The sequence below is a fragment of the Copadichromis virginalis genome, linkage group LG4 (assembly GCF_057382275.1).
Source record: "Copadichromis virginalis isolate Kocher_CV1m ecotype Utaka linkage group LG4, C_Virginalis_male_GT1.1, whole genome shotgun sequence".
In the NCBI taxonomy this organism is placed as follows: domain Eukaryota; kingdom Metazoa; phylum Chordata; class Actinopteri; order Cichliformes; family Cichlidae; genus Copadichromis; species Copadichromis virginalis.
In genome coordinates, this window is record NC_140621.1 from 28,168,418 (window position 1) to 28,191,996 (window position 23,579).

The window sequence follows — 23,579 nt, forward strand, 5'->3', positions numbered from 1 at the left end:
AGGTCACTATTTGTTCAAAAACGGTTGACGGAGCGCAACAGATGTTGTCCCTTGGCATCAGTCCTTTTCTTCTTTCAAAGTGAAGGAATAAAAGTACATTAAAACAGAATATAAACCACATGTACTCTAATCTTCAAGTGCTATGTCTTTTATACGGTATTTGCTAAGCAATACAGATACTGTAGTAATACAGAAAGGTTACAAGACCTATAAATAGAAAATATATATAAAAAACAAAACAATAGGAGAATTGGATTTTAAAGGGGTAATGTAAATGTTGATCAAGTGTGGAACTACAGTGTTTAGGGTTCTACATGGGTCCTATCAGCCTAGCTAAGTATAGTACACGGTGCATGCTGGGTTGACCTGGAAACCCCTGACATTGAATCTTTGACAGGACTGCACAGCTTGTGTCTGAAGTGTTGCTGGTGATTGATTGCATGAAAAAATAAATACTGAAATACTGAATAAATACTTCAAATACTTCAAACACAGGACATAAAAGTGTTGTGTAACACATTTTGCTTGTTGAAATTTCAACAGAATCTATACCACTCTCATGATTCCATGGCCACATTATTCCTTACACAGCATTAAAACTATAAACATGGAGGAACGCACTAGTCAGATTCTGTCCAAAAGCAGCCACATCTACTCACCAGCACCATTAGAGCTCACTAATCACTGTTTTACTTTACTTTTTCTAATCCTTAGAAAAGAGATAAAGCCAAAAATAACAAGTTTTCTTTGCTGACCCTTTGACAGATTTTTTTCTTAGCAAAATCAAGTTGCAAGTCAACTATATTCTCCCAGAACGCACGTATAGCTTCTACACAACCTCTCAAAAACCACATTTTTCTTTGAACTGAGGTGCTTGCACAGATTTAACAAGAACAAAAAAAAAAAAACCATCAAATTTTTGAGCTTTGCAAAGACTAGATGATGGGCTCTGTTACTTTGGACAAAGAGTGCTTCCTTTTGCTTCTAGTTTTGTTAATTGAGCTGGTGCATCCACTTTTGGTGTGAGTGGTTAAAGAGGTTGTGGCAGCTGTCTTGAGCTAACACTGGGGGAGAGCCTCCAGGACCCCTGTACTAGTTTGCAAATCCCCCGCTGGGCTCACTGTTAGCTGGGATTGGCCCTCACCAGCAGGAGGTCATACTAGTGTATGGACACCTGAAAGGAAGCTGTTTTAATTGCTCTGTTTACAGCCCTTTACCCACCAGTATGGAGGGACACCAGGTTCCCATAGTTTGGGATAAAAATAAACACCTGTCTCATCAGTGTCTGACTATCTTGCTGAATTATCAGGTTTCTGGCAAACATTTGAAAACCAGACACCATCAGCATTATTTACATCTGTTTTGCGTTAACATATCAGCTACACATAAATAAAGACAGCACTTACCATAGAAACCTTTCCAGATCCTTCCATCCATCCTCATGACAGTGTTATTCTATGGTAACAGGTCAGCAAAATTAGCTCTTGGAAACATCTAGGCATGACCCTTGTTTATGCGTAAATGTGTGTTTATATGCCCTCTGATATGGGCTCGACAGTGTACCCTCGTACCCTTATAGCACATGTCCTTTTTATTCTGGAGTGGCACCCCTATGGAAAATACACATTGTGCTAATGGGTGCAGACCACAGTAAAATGCGATCCCAAAGCACAAAAGGTTATTTTAAAATCCAGGGCTTTGTGAGAAACAAGACCATCATAGTTCTCCAATTGTCAGTTTGTTTTTGCATGTGTGTGTTTTTTAAAGACAGAGAATATTTTGTGATTCAGGTTGAATGGGAAAACCCAATTTCCTTCGGGGTCAACCTTCAGGATCAATAAAGTTTTATTGAATTGAATTGAATTGAAAAGAGAAAAAAAAGCATGAGACTGATGTATACACGATTATGGAAATACCTTCTTACTTCTTTATTATAAATAATTGTTTGTGTATGGTTTAAGGTGTGCCAGGTTAATTTTAGAAAATGAAAGCTCCCTCTTTTATTCATTTAGAATTTAGAATTTTGAACATTTTTGACAACATGAAATGTTTCGAAAGACCTGCAAAACAGAGTTAAAACAAACATATTGTGTGAGATAGTTGGATGGCAACCAGCAAAACTGCTGCTCAAGTGTTGTAATGTGAGCAGACCCACTGTACTGTGAGAAGCAGCGACCCAAGTATGAGCCATATCTGACATCTAGTGGTGAATTGTGCAGTTTTGCTGTTACTCTTGTGTAACTGCTCCTGTACCTAACCTGCAAAAATGCTGCACATGAGCACATTAAAAAAATACACGTTAATTAAATAAGTCTAAGTTCTCTTTCTGTTACCTGAGTTGTAATGTATATTACTTGGGGTAACAACTAAATGTAAAGTGGAGTTTTTCCCTATTATGGATTAATTAAGAGCATTTTAACAAAATATTTAAAATATTTTAATAGTTTTTTTTTAATCGTGACCATTGAGAACCATTGAGAATCACAACACCCCCTCCAAAAAACCCCCACACATATTATCTGGAAAGTCCACCACGAACTGGTCATATTAATCATTTATCACTTTTAACATTGAGTTGTTTTATCCAGATGAACTGTTTAACCTCAGCCAGCATTAGGCTATCATCAGCTCTCTAAAGTCACTATAAGGTCAAATATAAAAGGTAATTAGAGAATGAGATGGCCTCCAGCCAGCCATATCTATAAGCTAGGTGCAGATGTGCTGCATGCATCTACTGCATGCACCACATTATATCTAAAATAATGCCCGTTGAAATTAAGTAATCCTCTTTGCTTGCTGCCTTACCATAAATTACAGTATACTGAACTATAAATTATCCAAGCTGTGTGAGGGTGTTAAACTCTTTATTTTCCTCTCAATATTAAGGTCATCTTATCGGAAACAAGTACATCTGTAAAATATTACTGATTATTGTACAATCCACTACTTTAAAACCTCAGTTGAATATTTGGGGTAGTAGGGGGTTTCAAGAAATTTCTACTTTGACTGTAGAAACTTTGCTTTCTGTCTCTTGTCAGTTAGACAAATCCATATGCAAAGCCTGGAGACTATTTGCAGCCACTTTCTGGTGCTGATTTGATGTCCTATTTTACTCTCCCGTGTCAATTTCTCCTGCTTGCCATTGTCTTCTCTCTGCAGATATAATTCTGTACTTTTACGGTATTTCGGGAGTGAAAATAGTTGCAGCTTACAAACAGACAATCTGATTTGATTGAAAACACGTAAATCCCACGATAAAGGCATTCAATCTCACATCATCACTGACGCACTGCCGTCCCATAAACCCAATTCTTAATCCCAAAGCCTCCCCCCCCCCCCCCCCTTTGTGGTCAGTGTGCCACCCATCGCCATAAATCCCTCTCCTCCGCATCATTCTCACCCCGCCCCCACTCCATTGTGCATGTGAGTCTCCAGGGATGAATCTGAGTTCAGCCACAACTGGCATCCTTAGGCTATGACCTGTTCTGTTGTGAGGGTTGCACTTGCACGAAATACCTGGACAAGGGTCACACGAGCATCAAGCAGAACAGTGCAGCCTACTGGTCAGATGTGATTGTCATAGCCAACTCTGCGGTTCTGCTGCTGGTAAAGGATATACTGAGCGTCATCTTATTTTTGGAAGAAGTTCACGTCTGCGTTCCCGGAGAGAAAGCGTTCTTAACCAAACCCTTGAAAACACGGGGCACAACCGGACAAGTGGAAGCCATGAAAACAGTGCCAAAGGATGATATGAAATATAAAGGAAAAGAAAAGAGGAATGAATATTCAGAACATTGATATTTAATCGAAAACTGATTGAAAACTGATCACTTTGACCAGCTTCACGATATTGATTTGGGGACTGAAATCACTGTATTCTTAGTTGCTGTGGAGAACACCTGACAGCTGCGGATTTTAAAAGTTTTTTTGTTTCTTTTTCTCCGCCTATCAAATTTCTTCTGCATTTGAAAATCCAGGCTCCTGCGTACGGGACCCATCTGAATCCTGTCTGAACTGCCTGCAAGCGCACCGCTTATGCAGAAAACTGAAAAGCATGTTGATTGCCACCATACAGGAGCTATTGCATTCCATTACGGTCATGTAAATAAAACCATTAAAAGGATATAAAAGAAAAGTGCGCGCTCTCGGCGAAGCGCAGCATCAGCACCAGCAACCGATGCGCGTCCCCGCCCCGGTAGAGGCTGCCCGAGATCCCGGGAAGAGGAGTTGGAGCAGCGCGAGTTAAAGTTGGGCTAAAGGGGGGGTGAGAGGATGCTGCAGAACAATCTACGATCTAATTAACATAGCATATGTGGATAAACGTGTCCTAAGTGAAGGATGACTTGCAAAACACTGAGCATATGCCTCTTGTTTTGGGGGTTTCAACATTGCTCATCACGTAAGTCTTGTGAAACAGCAATTATTCATCTACTGTCGCTTGCTAGAATATGATTAAAATATTTCAGGGTGTATATACATGCATTATCTGCAGACTGTTTAGTGTCGGATCATACGCTGACGAAAAAGTTGCATTCTAACACGCGATAACCTGATGAGTGAAAAATACCACTGGAGGGCAAAATGTAGCCTGAGATGTTGGGATGTTTGAAGGGCAACGCACGCTGCGACGAAACCGGGCATTGTGTTAAACGGACACGATTTCATTTTCACGGCTTTCTTTTGGCTACTGAACATTTCAAAGCACGAAAAGTGTTGAAGCAAACCACGTCGGTCCTGCATAAGGTGCGCACGGCGATCCCCCTTTGCACTGGACTGTCTGCATTGCAGTGCTTTCTCCCAGCCTGCACGCAAGTTTCTGCAGCGTGCGGGCTCAACTCTATTTTATTTTAAAAGCGCAGTGCTGTTTATGTTGATTCAAATATAATAATATACACACACAGTGTATCTTCTTGTTGGCGAGAATCGGTTGAGCGATTTTTAATAGCAACGTTTGAGAGAGCAGGGCTCAGCGTCCTGACCGGGACCAGCCCACTGCAGTACTTTTTTTTTTGGGAAACCTAGGTGTCCATGAGCTGCCCAGAAAGCGCTGCATCTCGCTTTTAGCTTAATGGGAAATCAACATCTGCTATAAGACTGCTGAAGTGCTTCAGTTGTCTTGCAGGTGACAGAATAAGGAATACGTTTGTGGGGGTATGTTTGGGGCTAAAATTGGGTAAGGCTAAACACCCACCTAGACCCATTCACCAGAGCTTGAATGCATACCGATAAGCGTTATGTGTGATGTCACTGTCAAGATGACCTCAGAGAGTCTTCACTGCTTCTTTAACGCACACTCCCAGATACTGACTCATTAGTTTAGGTAAGAAAGATGGAGGATGGACTAAGGTATGACTTCCTGTCACTTTGGAATGTGAAATTCAGAAATTCAGATACTGACTTACCTCTAGTCTATCTATCTATCTATCTATCTATCTATCTATCTATCTATCTATCTATCTATCTATCTATCTATCTATCTATCTATCTATCTATCTATCTATCTATCTATCTATCTATCTATCTATCTATCTATCTATCTATCTATGTGTTGTTGTTAGGTTATTGAGAACATAAATGGTTCCACATTGTAGTATTGATATATGCCTTTGAGATATCCCCTTATGAGAAATTATAACTTTGCTATACAGGAACTATTTTTTTTTTATTTTGAGAAAAAGAGAAAGTTTCTCTGTGATGCCACGCTAACTGCAGAAGATGAACAGAGAAACCAGTTAAGCTGAATATGTTTGTCAAGTGCATTCGTTTGCTGATTTCCAATCAATAAGTTGATGTCTCTGTGTTTTATCTACAAAAGTTCTGATGATAGTTTAATGCAGCCCTGTGGTCTGCTGTGGAGACATGCACAGTGGAGCTGTGCCAGAATAAAATGGAGTCTTAGATCTCAGAGCCTCACCCCACTAAATCATCCTGGGGTGAGGCTGAAACTCGCTCTCTGAAGTGAGAGTGTGTGTGTATGTGTGTGTGTGTGTGTGAGGAATAAGAAGGTGGAATACATGTGAATAAATCTAAAGCTTATAGTCTGAATAACAAGGAACTAACTGTTTGGTTCATGAGAGGGGAATTTATATCTAAAGAAGCTGCAATAGTCATTTAGATTTAACTTTAAGTCTCAGCAGAACTCTGATATTCTGTAGTGTTTGTAGTTTTGGTCCTTGGTAGTCAGGCACCACCCACTGTGATGTCTGCCCAAATATGAATAATTTAGCAAAACCTTTCTTGCCATTCTTATGTGCTGATTTGTTGCAGTATGTTTTGGTATGTTTGGAGATGCCCGCATTCAGTGGATGCCTTCACTCAGACAGGGTTGCTGTGTGAATCGTCAGCAGCCATGCATCACAGAGCAGCGTCAGTCAAAGGAGGTGCCTCTGCATACTGTATGTAACCGGCAAAAACGATGTGTCAGCCCAGACAGGCCTACCCACACTAGCGGCAGAATGATATTTCAGCATGAGTGGTGCTAGAGCTCTACACAGCTACGCTGTTCTCCACAGCCTCTTAATGATAAACGGAGAAATAGACTACCCCGTGTGGTGCACAGACAGGAGGAGTGCAAAATCACAAGTAGCAGGGTACACAGGCTTCAGGTATGCTCTAACTGCTGCAGCATGACAACGCCCAATAGGGAAGAGACAGGCAGAGAAGGCAGAGAACATTATGCGATGATGATGATGATGATGAGCAAGAGTAATGGGATACAGTGAAAGCACGGAAGATTGGAGGGTTTTTAGAGTTGGGGTGGAGATAAAGAGAGTGGTATCAAAAGGAGGGAAAGGAAGTGAGACAGTGAATAGGTCTGGGTGCGGAGTGCGTGACATGCTTTTCATAAAAAGGAGGAGCTGTGTGACCTAGGTTACCTTGATCCAGTCTAAGATGAAGCTGTTAAAGCCAAACACCATTTCATTTACTAGTAACTGAAGAAGTTAAAGAAGTAATTACTCAAGCTACGAATAGAAAAGGAGCTTTTTTTATGTGATTGCATCTCAAAACTTCAAAGTATATGTATTTTTTGTGGGACTGGACATTTGAGGGTGTGGTTCACTTGAAATGGCTTTAGAGCACAGCAGTAAAGTAATGCAGCAGAGATTTGTTATTGATTATCTGCAGAATAGCAGGCATTTCTGTATCACAAAGAGAGAGAAAGCCATTAGAGAAGAAGCTGAATCAGAAAGTTCAGCACATTTCCTCCCTCTGAATGTGCAGCATGCCCTTGGAGAGATGTGGACGGAGCTCATTAAAGTTGTTTAAAATTCCAGACTGTGCTCCACTTGTCCTCATCTAGCTCCATTTGCAGTCAGTATACTAACTCTGCTAACATGCCTTGTCCTTAGCTGCTGGTTACCATGCCTTCTTCTGTATGACCTCCACGAATGTAAAACAATGATTAAAACTCCTGTTTAGTAGTAAACAACTCCAAACATTTAAGAGAGGATTATACTGACACTGGTGGAAGGTCAGATAGGAGCTTCTTCCATTTCAATAATAGTTATACATAAGCAAGATTAAAACATTTTATTTATTTATTGATGCACCTGCTTTGTCTTTCATTGAACAAATATTATCCCTCCAGGATTTTGGTTTATCTATTTTAAATGTCTTAAGAGTCTCAAGGAGCATATTTTGGCACGTAAAATGAGAAACTGTTTCCTTTACAGCTGGAGGTGAGGGCATCAGCCATTTATCCCCAGCCACGACAGAAGCAAGATTAAGTAGAATTATGGTCACTTTTAACAGCCCTCAAGCAGGGAGCAAGTCTGAGCAGATGCGTGATGGCCCCATTAGCCTTATAACCACATGTACAATAGCAAAGCAGCATGACAGCGCTCTCTCTCTTTAAATATTATATATATATATATGTCTGTATAATAATAATAATAATACATTTTATTTGATGGTGCATTTCTGAAACCCAAGGTCACCTTACAAAGAAAAGAAAGATATCAATAAAACAGTAGATTAAAATACATTAAAATACAAAAAAGTAAGATGTGTATTGAGCTGTGACTTAAATAAGGGAAGGGAATCTATATTTCTTATGAGAGGAGGAAACGAGTTCCAGAGCCGAGGAGCAGAGCGACCGAAAGCTCTGTTCCCCGTAGTGATAAGACAAGCAGAAGGACCAACAAGATGAATTGCAGATGAAGATTTGAGAGAGCGGGAAGTTAGTGGTAATATGGAGCAGATCGCATAGATAGGGATCTGTTTAATTTCTGTTAAGTTTGAGAAAATTAGAGGAGAATCATGATCTCATCTCCATAAGACAGAAGGGATGAATTAGGTTTGGAGGAAATGTAGAGCTGGGTGTCATCAGCATAACAATGAAAATTGACATTATATTATAAACGTATTATTATTATTATTATTATTATTATTATTATTATTATTATTATTATTATAGTTAACATGTGTTTATTTTAATCTGCAAAAAAACAAACAAAACAATACTAAAGGTATTAGTGCTTTGCTTTGAATTTAATTGAATTAATCCGAGTAAATGTGTCTCCCAGAGAATGCAGTAACCGCTAATTAATCTCCAAGTGGAGTTTTCTTATCTAGCTGTGCAGGAGTGCCTGCTGTTGTTATTCATTTCGAATGATGCATCGTTATAAAAAGCAACTTTTTAAAACACCTTCTGACGTTGGTGTTGTCCCTGTTTTCACTGCAGGAGAATGTGCCGATCCACTCATCTCTGGGCTGTATGCGTCCTCCTTCCTGGCCTCTTCCAGATATAACTTTCTGTACTCTGCCAATTTTGCCAAACTATATGGTAAGTTCTTGTAATGTAGAGCCAGTCCTTAACTTTATGCTAGTTATATTTGAGACCTGATTCACAGCACAAATTCACCGTAGTACTTCCATTCAGATCCACTATCTATAAGCCATAAAGTAAGGGACTCTATCTTAAGGTGACAATACTTTCAATGGAAATGAAGAGAAAATGATATAATTTATTTAAAAAATCCTGCGACTAAAACATAAAATCATGTTTTATTATTTTTTAATTTGATTGAACCTTCTTTTAGCAAAGGAAGCTATTTTTTTTTTAAACAAAGTTAGCAACTAGCAGGTAAAATAGAGTGTTTACCAGCTATGATGCAGGTATTTCAAACACAGTTTGATAAGTAGTAGCATACACTGCATACTGTGTAATCATTCCAGTAAGATTTAAGGTTAGCTCTGTAAGGTCACAGTTGTATTTCCAGTTATTTGATTCTTGACAAATTTGATCAAATCTTTCGTTTTCATGCCCTCAGGCAGCAGTGGCTGGTCCCCTTCCCCAAGGGACAGACAGCCATGGTTGCAGATAGACTTGGGCAGGAAGTACCGACTGGTGGCAGTTGCCACTCAGGGGACCTTCAACTCATATGACTGGGTCACCAAATACACTCTGCTCTACGGAGATCGACCAGACTCCTGGACGCCGTACATCATGAAAGGAGGCAACTCTGTAGGTGTCACTGGGCCCTAATGGCCGTGGTGGGATGAAAGCCATAAAAGGGATGAGTCGAGGATTAACTAGTCAAATGTAATCTCTATGGCAGATTTGGGATTCAGTGGGTGTTCCATTATATTCATTGCCACAGGCTGAAAAACAAAGACAGCACAGAATATTATCACTGACAAAGCTAATCTCATCATCAATTCATCATCGCCTCTTAATAAGGCTTTAACACCATAGCAGTGGCTCAATAACTCTCCACTCTTCTCCTGTCTCATCTGTTTGCAGACGCTGCCTGGTAACTGGAATTATTATCAGGTGAAGAGGAATGTCTTCCATTACGCCTTTACCGCTAAACATATTCGTCTGCTGCCTCTGGCATGGAACACAGAGAATGGGGGGAAGATTGGTGTGAGACTGGAGCTGTTTGGCTGCCCTTATGGTAAAAATGACTGAAGGATGCTCAACATGGATTTCCTGATTCTAACTGACATCCAGCAGTTAACCATAGCTCTTAACTATATTTTTAAAACATGCCAAATGTGCTATACTAGTTCCATATTCTTTCATAAGCGACTACTCTCAGTACTCTTCAGTTGTTTGAATGCATTACGCAAGCTAAAGTGCCAAACAATTTCAAGGAGCTCAAGGACAGGAGCCATGTAGCATACTTGCCACATTACTCTTTTAAACTGAATCAGGTTGAAATTTTGTTGCAGATTCCTATGTGCTACAGTACAATGGAGATGACTCAGTGGTCTACAAGTATCCTGAAAAAAAGTCCCGTACGCTGCAGGACCACATTGCCATAAACTTCAAGACTCTGGAGCAGGATGGCCTTCTTTTGCACAGTGAAGGGATTCAGGGAGACCTCTTTACCCTGGAGCTGAAGAAAGGCCGGCTTTACCTGCACATCAGTCTTGGTACAACCAGCATTAAAAATTGTTTTGCATTTATTGTAACCAGGAACTAAAATCTTTGTAAGAGTAACATCCATCTCAGAGATAACCTGAAACAAAGCCGAAGTGTCACGGTAGGGATCTTGGTATTGCTGGTTAGGTTGTTGAGTTAGGTCTTTCAGTTATGCCAAATATCTTAACATGGTTTGAACATTTTTATTCAGTTCCTTCCATGCTGTGTTTGCAGGAAGCAGTAATGTACACAAAGTTAATGGACGGACTACACTGACCGCTGGCAGCCTTCTTGATAATCTCCACTGGCACTATGTCACAATCAAACGTTATGGTCGACAGGTGAACCTCACAGTGGACAGTCAGACAGTGACAGCAATATGTAATGGAGAATTTACTCATCTGGATCTAGATAAACAGGTACTGTCTGGAATATATTCCCCTTTAACTGCAGAAATATTAGTGAATGTAGGACAATGCGCTGGGTATCTGACTGTCTTAATACCCGATGCTTAGATCTATGTAGGAGGAGTAATAGAGCAAAACATGCCTCACCTCCCTTCCACACCAAATTTCGCGGGCTGTATGGAAAACGTCTTCATCAATGGCATCAATGTCATCGACAAGGCCAAGAGAGAAGATCCCGACATCCATATACCAAGAAGGGTAGGGCTCTACGATAACTCTAATCCATTATATAGCAACATCATCATTTTGGGTAATCGCCTTTAAAATTTGAAGCTTCACCCAAATTTGTCTGTTTTATGTTCACAGTTTAATCACAAACACTGTCATTCATTTCAGTGTGGCTAATGAGGTCAATGTTCTCTCTCCATCTAGAAAAAGATGCATTTTACCTGCCGTGACATTTTGCTGAAACCAATGACCTTCGCTGGGCCCAATAACTACCTGCAGGTGCCAGGGTTCTTCAGGAGGCCCCGCATGTTTGTCAAGTTCAAGTTCCGCTCATGGGACTACACAGGGCTCCTGATGTTCACACGTTTTGCTGATGATCTGGGTGCTCTTGAGCTGGGTCTGAGCGAGGGACAGATCAATGTCACTATATTCCAGCCTGGCAAGAAGAAAATTCAGTTTGCTGCTGGTAGGCTTTTCTCAGACACATATTAATGATCAAGAAACAGACCTCACAGCCCATTGCTCGCCAGTGGTGCTAGTTTCAGTCAATATGCAAATTTACTCTTTATAAGGGTGGGGGAACCTGCAGTCAGCTGAGACTGAAGCAGTCACTTGGATGAGTGACGAAATGTTTCTTCCACTGAAAACTTTATGTCCAGATGAACAGAATCAACTTTTTGGGACTTTGTTAAAATAAGATTATTAATGCATCACATCTTGATTGTTTGAAATCCACAGTGGTGGTATACACAGGCAAATCACAAAACAGTATCATTGTCTAAGATCTTATGGATGTAAATGCATGGAGGGTCAGGAAAGCTCCATAGTAGAGACATGCCCCTAAACTCTATATGGCCAATTCATGGCAACCTTTACCTGACAACTGAAAGAATGGTTAGCATTATGCATGTGATTTTTGTACTGATAATATGTACAAAAACAACTGTACATATCTGTACTGATAACATAATATGACAGCATCACAAAGGGCTTCGTCTTGTTCCACAGGATACAGACTAAACGATGGTTATTGGCATTCAGTTGATTTGGCAGCCAGAGACAACCTGCTAACTCTCACTATTGATGAGGAGGAGGGCTCACCACTAAAGATCACCAACCCTTTCACTATTCGGACAGGCGACCGCTACTTTTTTGGAGGTGAGTCGATTTCTCAGATAACTGCTAACAACAAAAAGATCAAATAGATCAAATCTGTGCTCATCAAATCTTACAAAATTTGCTTTCCTCCGTTTAGGTTGTCCGAAAACTAATAACACAGTCAGGAAATGTGAAACCAAGCTGAATCGCTTCCATGGCTGCATGCAGCATATCTTCATAGACAACGAACAGCTCGATATTGACATTATTCTGATGCGACAGTGGGGAAGATATGCCGAGCTGCTGTTGGGCACCTGTGGGATCACTGACAGGTGAAACACACTATCAGTCATTCAGGAAACCTGACTGATTCCGTTTAATTAAAAAGATACTAATACGGCACTGCAATAATGAGCTATTAGTGTATGTCATGCTGAATCATTTATCATATTTATTAATAACCCATATGTAATGTTTGTGGACTACTTGGCCCCACATTGCTGTCAGACATAACTGTTTGGTGTGTCTGGTTTTTAAAAGTAACTTGACCTCATAAACTCTGTCTAAAGGAACTTGGCGGGACAAAAATATCACAAAAGGAGAATAGGATGGTGAAAAAAAAACACTGGTTATTTATGTAAGTCGCTCACTTTTTCAATAACCAAAAACTTAGTATAATAATCTCTTTTGTCTGCAGATGTACTCCAAATCCATGCGAGCACGAAGGTAGATGCATCCAGTCTTGGGATGACTTCATCTGCCTGTGTGAGAATACAGGCTATAAAGGAGAAGTGTGTCACATGTGTAAGTGCTAGCTGATAATTGTAAAACGCCAACACTTTCTTAAAGAAATAACACCTTGCTTGTGTTATTTATACTCCTTATTATAATAAATTGCTCCATTATTTCCCCAAACAGCGGTTTATAAAGAATCATGTGAGGCCTACAGACTCAGTGGCAAGTATTGGTCTGGAAACTACACCATCGATCCCGATCTCAGTGGGCCATTGAAACCATTTGAAGTGTACTGCAAAATGAAATGTAAGTAGTCATTGTTGCTAATAATGCATGGCTGCAGCAGCACTGTGTTCAGTGTTTGATGTTTTATCTGTAGATTGCGAAAAGAGGGAGAGAAAAAAAGTCATGCTATTATGTGAGGGTAATGAGAAATGTGCACTGAAGTTTCAAGGGAAATTTAAAAAAGGATTTATATATCAAGAGAGATCCAGCTGTTGCTGTCTTTGCATCTGTCTTGTAAAACTTTTCATCCTCTGCTTCCTCCATATTATTATAGAGGAAGATATTATTATATAGTAAATTTCTCTTTAGTGTTTCATCATGTTCCTTACTTTCCCCCCATTATTCTCTTTGATCCTTTTCTGATTTGACTTACATCTATCAAACCTTTTTGCAGCATATAAAGCTTGGACAGTGATATTGAGTGATCGAGTGGAAGGTACTAAGGTGATTGGGAGTTCAATCGACAAGCCATATATAGGAGATGTCAACTACTGGAATGCCACCTGGGATGAAGTCACTGCTCTTGCAAACACCTCCATGTACTGTGAACAGTGGATAGACTACTCGTGCTATAAGTCCCGTATCCTCAATACACCCAGTAAGTAGGATGAGACAGATTTTAATAGGGTGCAGATGATCAATAAGCAAGAAAATATTGAAAATGAATTCATGTTTCAAACACAGATTCAATTTCTCTTTCAAAATAGATGGAAGGCCTTTCACTTACTGGATTGGTCGCAACAATCAGAGCCATTATTATTGGGGTGGGACATTCAGAGAAGTCCAAAAATGCGGCTGTGCTGTCAATCAAACCTGCGTCGACCCCAAGTTTCAGTGCAACTGCGACGCTGACTATAGACAATGGTGAGAGAAGAACACGCTGAACGTGTTTACCTTGTGACTTTGACATTAATAGTTTTCTTTGTGGCTTTTCAGGTACTCGGACAAAGGCTACTTGGACTTTAGAGACCATCTGCCTGTGAGGAGGGTGGTGGTCGGGGACACCAATAGGACCGGCTCAGAAGCACATTTCACAGTTGGGCCACTCCGCTGCCATGGCGACAGTGAGATTAAATATTATGGCTTTCGCAAACACATATGCTCATTTCTAGTGTATCAAGGGGCTCTGAGTTGTTTTTCTCCAAATTTATTTCAATGTTTTCCACAGGAAACATCTGGAACACCATAGCCTTCACAAAGCCCACTTACATAACATTCCCCACCTTCAGGCCTGAAACAACTGTTGACATCTCTTTCCACTTCAAAACCTACCGTGACCATTGTGTCTTCCTGGAGAACTCTGATGATCATCTTAGAAACTTTATAAGAATAGAGCTCAATAGTGAGTGGGTTCATCTGTTAGAAGGCAATTCTCAAGTTTATCCTATTAGAACTGTACATTTTGTAAAAAGTATTTTGCTAATTGTATCTTTTCTTTTCCTCCAGCCACCCAGGATCTTGCTTTTGTATTTATGGTTGGCGATGGCATCCTTAATGCGACCCTACACTCTCCTGTGCCACTTAATGACAACGAGTGGCATTTCGTTCAGGCCGAGCTTAACGTGAAGTTGGCTCGGATTAAGGTAGATTATCAGCCATGGGCAGTCAAACGCTTCCCACCTCAGACTTTTATCACCATGAAGTTCACACATCCTCTCATTGTAGGTAGGTTTCCTGAGGTGTACTTGGAAATTTCAAAATATAAAAATGACACAAATTAAATCAATTTAATGTGTCCTCTAGCCACTGATACAAGTGTTCTTTGTCACAGGTTCAGCCAATCGTACCTTGAGACCTTTCTTGGGCTGCCTTCGAGGGTTGCGGATGAATGGCGTGCCTCTCGATTTAGAGGGGAAAGTAAACGAAGAACAGGGCATAAGGAGGAACTGTACTGGACAGTGTCTTAATGCTACCATACCATGTCGAAACAGTGGGCAGTGTATCGAGGGATATGCTTCCTATACTTGTGACTGTAACAATACAGCCTTTGATGGTTTCTACTGCCATAAAGGTAAGTTATGTTCAGCACAACAAAAGTAAATGTAATGAAATGCAGACTGAAATCTAATAATTATTTTCCTAAGATATTGGAGCTTATTTTGAGATTGGATCATGGATGAGGTACAACATACGAAAGAAGCCAGTATCAGATGAAGCAGCGTGGGCCAACTGGATTGACCCGCACTACGACAATTTCAGTCTCGGCTACAACGATACAGCAGATGACATAGAATTCAGTTTTAGCACTGTTCACACACCAGCCGTGTTGCTCTACATAAGCTCCTTCGTCCAGGACTACATCGCTGTCGTCCTCAAGACTGATGGTATGGAAAACTAAGAAACAATATTTGTTGAGAATGGGAAAGCCGTAACTTTGCACATAACCTCATTTTTAGGAGAGCGTAGGGATTTTATTCACTTGTTAGAGTTATTCAGCAAAACAGTACTGTATGCTATTGATTTACTCTCTTGCCTCTCCCCTCAGGTAGTGTAGATCTGAGGTATAAGCTGGGAGTCATAACACACAAGTACCAGCTGACTCACAGAAACCTGGCAGATGGATTCCCTCACTATGTGAACATAACCAGACACAACAGAACCATCAAAACCCAGGTTCAAGCTGTCATTGCTCCCACTGTGTACAATGTGATCTGTGGTTTAGATTACTTTCTGTGAAATCATTTATTATGTCTCGTAATTCTGAACATTACTTAAGGATACCCAACTAACTGAACTTCCCCAAGAGAAGCAGAATTTTCCTACAAATTATAAGAACAGTGATCTACACAAATGTTCAAGTAATAGTTTTACATTTGGGGATTAGATTTGGGGTCAGGTAAAAAGGCTGGAATCTTTACCTTTGATAAAAGCCAGGTTGGTAGCCTCACATTTATTACTTTCATATGTCACGTCAGAGAATGTCTTAAAAATAGTGCTTTTTATTTGGAAGTGCTTTATCTGTAGCTGGTTAACTGTTTATAATCATTGATGCTGGTCGTACTATAGGAATGCAGTGGTGTCTTTTTATTCTGCAATGTCCCTTTGAGGTGTAAAAACAAATGTTTCTCTATCCATAGGTGGACTACATGGAGCCTATTGTGGAAAAGATAACCTTGGTGGAAGATGCCAGGTTTGACTCTCCAAAGTCCATGTTCCTGGGCAGAGTGATGGGTATAAGGCTTATTAACGATCTGTTATTAATAACATCTTGCTGCAAGGATTTTTTTTAAAATTATTTTTTGTTTAATCAGATCCTCATCTCATGTTTAATTTCTGTATCGTTTCCTTCAGAGGTTGGTGACATTGACTACGAAATCCAGAGGCACAATGCTCCAGGCTTCATAGGCTGCATATCTGGGGTCAGATATAATGTCTATGCACCTCTGAAGTCCCTGTTCCGTCCAAACGAAACAGATCCTCCAGTACAGACGCACGGCTATGTCTCTGAGTCTATTTGTGGTGCCTTCCCTCCTGTCCTCGGTTATGTACCATGGGAGGCCGACCCCTGGTTTACTGGAATAGGTAGAAGTTTATTTTTCAAAGTGTAACTCTCATGAAATAAAGGCATTATTGGTTTCTGTTCATTTCCTGAACTGTGCATCTCTCTCTTACAGAGTATATTTATATCCATGATGACCTAGGTCTATTTTGGATAACAGGTAAGAATCATTTTTATCTTGAAGTTGTACAAAACGTGTAATGTGACATTTAGTAGTTTATTTCATTTAATCTAAAGCACCACTCATCTCCTTCATTTCTGTTTTACTCTTTTCCTCGTGCCCCAGATGACACAAATGCTGTTTCAAATTCTCTCTTAGTTTTTCCTAAAATCCTCTAATCCAAAATTAGAGCAGAGTTGTCAGAGTCTGACAGGAGCATTTCAGTGGTTTATTCTTTCTGAAGGCAGAATTTCATTATATGTGGAAAAACAAAACATGTGTAAAGTAAATAAGTATTTTTCAAGCATTTCAGTTCATACCAAATGATAGTGTTGTCTATATTTGAGTGCATTCAGGTATACTGATTAAATAAAGAAAATTAGTGCAATGTATGAGTTATTTGATATATATATATATATATATATATATAATTAATAGCCATGAGTGTTGGACCGTACTTGCAACACAGAGATATAAGCTGTCATAACAATAACAATGCCAGCTGACTTGCTTTCAATATGCATTTATAGAAGGTATTTGTTATATAATCAACATGAATATTATAATGAGAACATGGACGTAGAGGACATGCACTGAGAGCAGATGAGCAGCCTGCAGCATAGTATCACAGATGAAAAAAAAATTAGAGCAGGTCCCCCTGATGAGCAGGAGAGGCTGGAGTCTCAGGATTAAACTGCAGCACAGAGACTCCCTGCTCCATCCCTGTCTGAGACCTTTACCGGATCAGCTATATTTAGTCTGCATGGCCCCAGCTTACTGTTCATCATTGATAGATGCTTTAGCTTAATAAATCATTTTGCTTCTGAGATATTATGCTAATACTGGACATCAGTATGTCATTAAAGATTAATGCAACATTCAGCTATGCTGACAAAGGTCCCTCCCAGATATCAGACATCTTCTCTGTCTGATATATTGTCATAGATAAAATGGTTATGACTCAGAAATTACACCTCCTGTTTTAATATTACCAATGAAATAAAATGCTAATCTCTACTGGCAGAAAAAGCGTTCACAGAGATAATAAGACCCGAATGCTCGAGCTCTACAGTGAATGATCCAGTGGCTCTGTTATGCTCTGGGGGATATTTAGTCAGCCTGATTTAGATTCCCCTTTTACTCTTTGAGGGAATAGTCACTGCAATCAGAACGACATACATCTTGTGGAAGGACGGTCTTCCTCATTTTAGATTGAGGTAAACGTACAATGAAGTTTTAGTGAAAGGATTCAACACCATTTTAGGACACTTTATGTTGATTTTCCTTCCATTTCTACCCTTCTATATCTTTCCAAGAGACATAGAAATACTGTAGAACATCAGAAGTTATCTTTTTTTATACTTCACAGACCATTCTCTGTAACCATTTGCTGTGTTTATGAACCTAAGGCGCTGAGAACATTTTATTGGCAGAAAGGCTGGCAAACACTGTTGATGTTTTGCCATTTCATTACACAGCAAACAGTCTGAGCGACAAAAAACCTCCACACACCTACAGGCAATTTAATGCCACGATTGCACTCATTGAATTGTCAAATATTAAATGTGGTTGGTCTAAAAGCTCATGTACAGCTGGTCTCTGAATACTTACAAGCACTCTCTTTTAAGATGAAAAACCATGTTTGTAATATGGTCTTTCATCTTGAAGTTATAATTGATGTCATTTCAATCTGATGCAAAAACTCATTTATGCCTTTGCTACAGCTGGATTACAGAAAGTCCATCTTCAAAGTCCATATTCATTTAGCAAATTCTAAATGCAGCTGCTTGGGAACTAAGGACAAAGTGCTTATCAGGTCACTCCAATCTTCAGAAAATTCCTCTAGCTATCTGAAAATTTCCTCTGGCTTACTAAGACCTTGCTTCAGAGAGTGCACTATTTCAGATCATATTTTAAATGTATCAAATCCAACAGAGGATTACTGAGGAGGAAGTGAGGACATGTATGGAGAGGAAGAAGAGTGGAAGGCGGTTATTCAGATGACAGAAGTGTGTGGGGATGAAGTCAGGAGTGACAGAGAAGTATGTGAGGGTGTTGCAGGACATGCATGAGGACAGTGGGACAGTGGTGAGGTGTGCGGTAGGAGTGACAGATGGGTTCAAGTTGGGGGTGGGATTAGCTCAGGGATCAGCGCTGAGCCCCTTGTTGTTTACAATAGTGATGGACAGGCTGACAGATGAGGTCAAGTAGGAGCCTCCATGAATGTTTGTAGACGATGCTGTGATTTGTATTTGAGAGTAGGGAGCAGGCCTAAAAGAGTCTATAGAGATGGAGGTATGCACTGCAGAGAAATGAAAGTCAGCAGAGGCAAGACAGAGGAAGAATGAGAATGAGAGGAAGGCAAGAGAGGCGAAGAAGAGCGTGCAGGCCAGATGGAGTGGGTAGAGGCAAGTCAGGTGAGATTTGTGACAAGAGTGAAAAGGAAGGTTTGTAAGATGATAGTGCAATCTGCTATCATGTATAGTGCAGCAATAACAAAAAGACAGGAAGCACAGGTCAATTTGGAGATAAAAGTGAGAAAGGCAAGGCTGAGATCATTTGGACATGTGCAGAAGAGTGTGTATGCTGAACAAAGTATGTTAAATATGGAGCTGTCAGGTAGGAAGAAAAAAAGAAGACCACAGAAAAAGATTTTTGAATGTAGAAAAGGAAGAAATGCAGAGAGTTATAGTGGGAGAATATGCTGGTGATCGGGTAAGATGGAGGTAAATCCATTGCGTCCCCTAAAAGGAACAGGCGAAAAAAGAGGAAGAAGAGATCAAACCCAGCAAAGAATGTCTCGAAAGGCAGGTCTAATTCCAGTGAGAGCGCATTCAGTATTTATAAATCACAACAACAGTTGCCTCGAGGCAGTTTATATTGTAAAGTAAAAACCCCCAAATGATACAAACAGAACAGAGAAAACCCAACAATCAGATAACCCCCTATATTTTTTGTCTTTCTGTATGTTTTGATGACCTTTCACAGTAAATCACACTAACTAATTAAATCACTAGTGTGAGCAGTGATTTCTTGTTCAGAGAGACCAAAAAACCACACATGCGCAGAATGTAAACATCACACTTAAGATGTTACAGAATTAGATCACAGACTTCTGGCACAGCAGAAAGAAAGCGTGTTATGTCATCATAGGCGACATGAGACCTAAATTAATTTATTCCAACAGTTTGTCTTGTTAAGATAAGAAAGTTGTACCTATCTTTGTGTCAAGCAACACTTGCTTGTCATCAGTATTTCTTGGAGCAGCTTTTTCTTCCAGGTCTTGTGGATAATGTCTGACTCCTATTCTTGTCCTTCAGTTATTGTGATCCTGGCGCTGTTGCTGCTCTTTGGAGGCCTGTACAGCATCTATGTGTATGCCTATCAGCAGAAGGGCAGTTACCATACCAATGAACCTAAAAACCTGGAGTCCCCCAGTAGCTCCAGACCCCTCACCGAGACTCTGAGGAGAGAAAAAAAGAACCTCCCAGAAATTGAAGAGGAGTTCAGGAGCGACTAGCATCAGAGAACCTCTTGGACAGTGGTTGGGGTTTTGAGTGGGGGATGGAGTGTGGGAATTAGCATCTACAAAACCACAGATACCTATATTAAGTTTTCTATTCTTTTTGTTTCCTGATTTTTTTAATTTACATTTTGGTTTCTGTTCCTTTGCCCAGTTGATTTGGATATGATGCCTGGTGCTCTACATAGTATGTATTTTGGTAAGTCTAGTTTTGCTGGGTTCAAAGTTCAAATCAAGCCCCGTGTTGCATGAGTAGCCAACAAGTCTCACACTGTATTGCAGGATGAAATACTGAAGTGCCTCATCTGAGCAAGCTTGATCTAAAGTACCCATAATAGCTTATTCAGATTGGGATTAGTTTAGACACTGTGGGAAAGGATGTTTAATTAGAACATCAGATTTAAGTGTTTAGGCTTTAATTGAGTGATTTCTTTTCTGAGCCATTTTTAAGACAGATGAAAACTACCAATAACCTACTGTATAGATTTATGCCATCCAAAATATACCTTTTGCTGACAATCTCTTCTGGAACCACTATCGACACCATAGTGCATAATCCATTTCGATTTTAAACAGTAAGAGCATCTGAAGTGCGGAACTAAAACAGTGCAAGGAAAATCAACACACAAAACTGGTGTTCATGGATAAAAAAAAGAAGCATCAACCGAAAAGGAATACACTGATAAGCATGGAGCTTTGTGATGATGAGCTTTGAGATGATACGTATAGATTCTACAAGGTACATATGCTTGTGTTTGTTGTATTGAAGCCTATAACATTGCATTACATATACAGTGTCAGTAGAAAGCAGCTTTGCCGATTACAGTATGCTCAGATTCAAAACACATTCTCAACCATGGGGGCTTTGGACATGAGAATGTGATGATCTGAAGATACAGTACCTCTGGTTGTAGGAGCTAACAGGCTGTTGGTGTACTGCAGAATGAAAACAAAAAAAGTTCAAGTGATGAAGCTTGCCGGGGACAGAGTGAACTAGATCTTATTTCTTCTGTCTTACTTCTGGTTGCATATTATGATCAATCTGCCAATAGGTTGGTGCTACAGACATTTGAGTCTCTAACGTCTCAAGAGTGTCAGAACAAAAAGAGTATACAGTAAGTCCTTCCACAATCCTTTCTTTTTCAGTGAAAACAAATTTCAGGGAAAAGCTGCTATGGCCATATGGGAAGCATACATAGAAACACACATGCACACACACACACACACACACACACACACACACACACACACACACACACACACACACACACACACACACACAATAACATATGTACAGAGGACCACAAAAATGTAAATGCTGATCTTTTTCTTTTAGCTCATAATGCTAAAATATTTTTCATGATATTGTAGTGCAGTAGCTGACCACAAAGTCATCACTGCTACTGCTGCTTGTTTAGCTGCTTTCAGTGAAAAAGTGGAAAATTCTACAGTCACATGAAATTTTCATCTCTGGCAAGATGAAATATCATTTGATCTGTGGTGCAACCAAAGCTTAGGGCTATCATCACTCACTGCAGCTCCTTGTGTACACTAAAGCACTATCGTGTGTGTGGGAAACAATGAAAAAAGTAACACATTTGCAACATATCAGCTATGCATATGTAGAGCATGAGCGCACTTTGCAGTAACATGCAATAATATTAGCTTCTTCCAGCCACCAATAATGTTAATGCCTCAGTTTATTTTGCCAATGCACAATAGCAAGTAGGATGCAATGAGTGTATACGTAACTATATGAATAATGTGTCAAGTGACTTGTTTTTAAAATTCCTTCAGTTTGTACAAGAAAAGCTACAGTCAAATGGAACGGTTTGAATGTATATCCTCAGACTGTGTAATGTATGAGCAGACACTACACTGAAGACCTATTCTGTTTTTATTGTAGACTGCTTAGTAAAGTAAAACTGAAAGTAAAACTATTCATTGTAGCTTTTTAGAATGCTCAGGATAAAGAAAGTACAGTACTTGTTCTCTGTAGCACTAATACACCTCCAAAACTCAACATTGTTGGTTTTTCTTCCGTTACAGATGGACAGGACTGTGCGAAATTGTACAGTGAAAGAATGTACAGTAGATGTAAAAACTGCAATTACTGTAAAGGCACGACTTGCTAATAATGTATGAACATGTATAGATTTGGCCAAAACTGGCAAATACAGGCTCTATTTTTCAGAATGTAATTTATTAACACGAATGAGAGTGAAAAGTGAGCAAACAGAGTGAAACTGATGGTTTGTGACGATCGAAGAATGATTTATGTTTTTGTTATTTGGACAATCGCCACATTAACAAACTTGGGTCAAATGTGCTTTGTTGCCTTTTAGCAAAGAGTCGACTTCTTTATCATATAAATGTATATATCTCACTGTATTCATTGGTAAATGGACTGTAAGTATTCAGCATTAGCAGTGTCACATTATTGCACCTCACTAATTAATTCATATGTGGTCCCTGGAGCGTGTGTTTGTGTGGTCTGATGTTTTAATGTTTGTGTATTTACATTTGATCCCACCAAGATACAACCTGATCTTAAAATAATGACAAACGTGCACTCATGCCAACTATTCAGCTCACTTATTGTAGTGCACCAACAGTAGTACAGTGAGACAGTGTTCAGTATGGCTCCTATCTGCACAGGCATCACATGACCTTATCCTGAAGGGACCATCCTGCAGCCTCATAATGGAGGAAAAGAAATGGGTAGGTTAAACGTCCAGTAGAGGGAGTCAGCCAGCTGGATGTTATCTAAGACAGGGTATGTGCTGACGATTTAAAATGTCAAACTTTCCGAGCATTGTTTAATGAGTTGAAGCTCAGATTAATGCCAGAATTTACAGGATTAAAAAAAGCAGATTTAAAGGGGCTTAAATTAGGCTCATAAAGGAATTGTGATTTGTGTGTATTGTGTTCTGTTAGCACTTAGAGATTTTAGTGTCTATAAAGGCCTTAAAAATCTGCAGACACCCTGTGAACAGTGATATCATGTCTGAAATCATGTGAAGAGTAGGCAGGTTAGATTTCTCTGCAACATCAAACTAAATCCTTCTGGAACAAATTCTAGAAATGAAGATTACAGTTATGTTTTGATCACCTTGAAGTGTAGATTATTTTTCTGTTCTCTCTGCTCGAGGTTGTTTTGTAATAGTTTCACTGTAAATGACCATAACTGTGTAAATCAAGGCAAAGCCAAACTGTCATCTCAATAAATGAAGCTTGAAGGAAATCAATGTGTTGTTCGAGCTTTCAATGTAGGG

The 23,579-nt window shown here is 39.7% G+C and overlaps 1 protein-coding gene across 1 annotated transcript; it reads left to right on the top strand.

Moving 5' to 3' along the window:
* The first annotated feature begins 3,534 nt into the window (after positions 1 to 3,534).
* cntnap1 (contactin associated protein 1) lies at positions 3,535 to 23,552 on the top strand. The gene is made up of 24 exons (XM_085454683.1): positions 3,535 to 4,399; positions 8,684 to 8,785; positions 9,273 to 9,466; positions 9,746 to 9,899; positions 10,177 to 10,380; positions 10,604 to 10,788; positions 10,885 to 11,034; positions 11,209 to 11,470; positions 12,013 to 12,162; positions 12,260 to 12,434; positions 12,800 to 12,906; positions 13,021 to 13,143; positions 13,517 to 13,720; positions 13,830 to 13,986; positions 14,059 to 14,186; positions 14,291 to 14,464; positions 14,569 to 14,787; positions 14,894 to 15,133; positions 15,207 to 15,446; positions 15,608 to 15,735; positions 16,200 to 16,293; positions 16,414 to 16,644; positions 16,737 to 16,781; positions 20,102 to 23,552. Exons 1-24 carry the CDS (start codon positions 4,339 to 4,341, stop codon positions 20,299 to 20,301), a joined length of 3,927 nt encoding a protein of 1,308 aa, XP_085310809.1. The 5' UTR covers positions 3,535 to 4,338; the 3' UTR covers positions 20,302 to 23,552.
* The last annotated feature ends 27 nt before the right edge of the window (positions 23,553 to 23,579 follow it).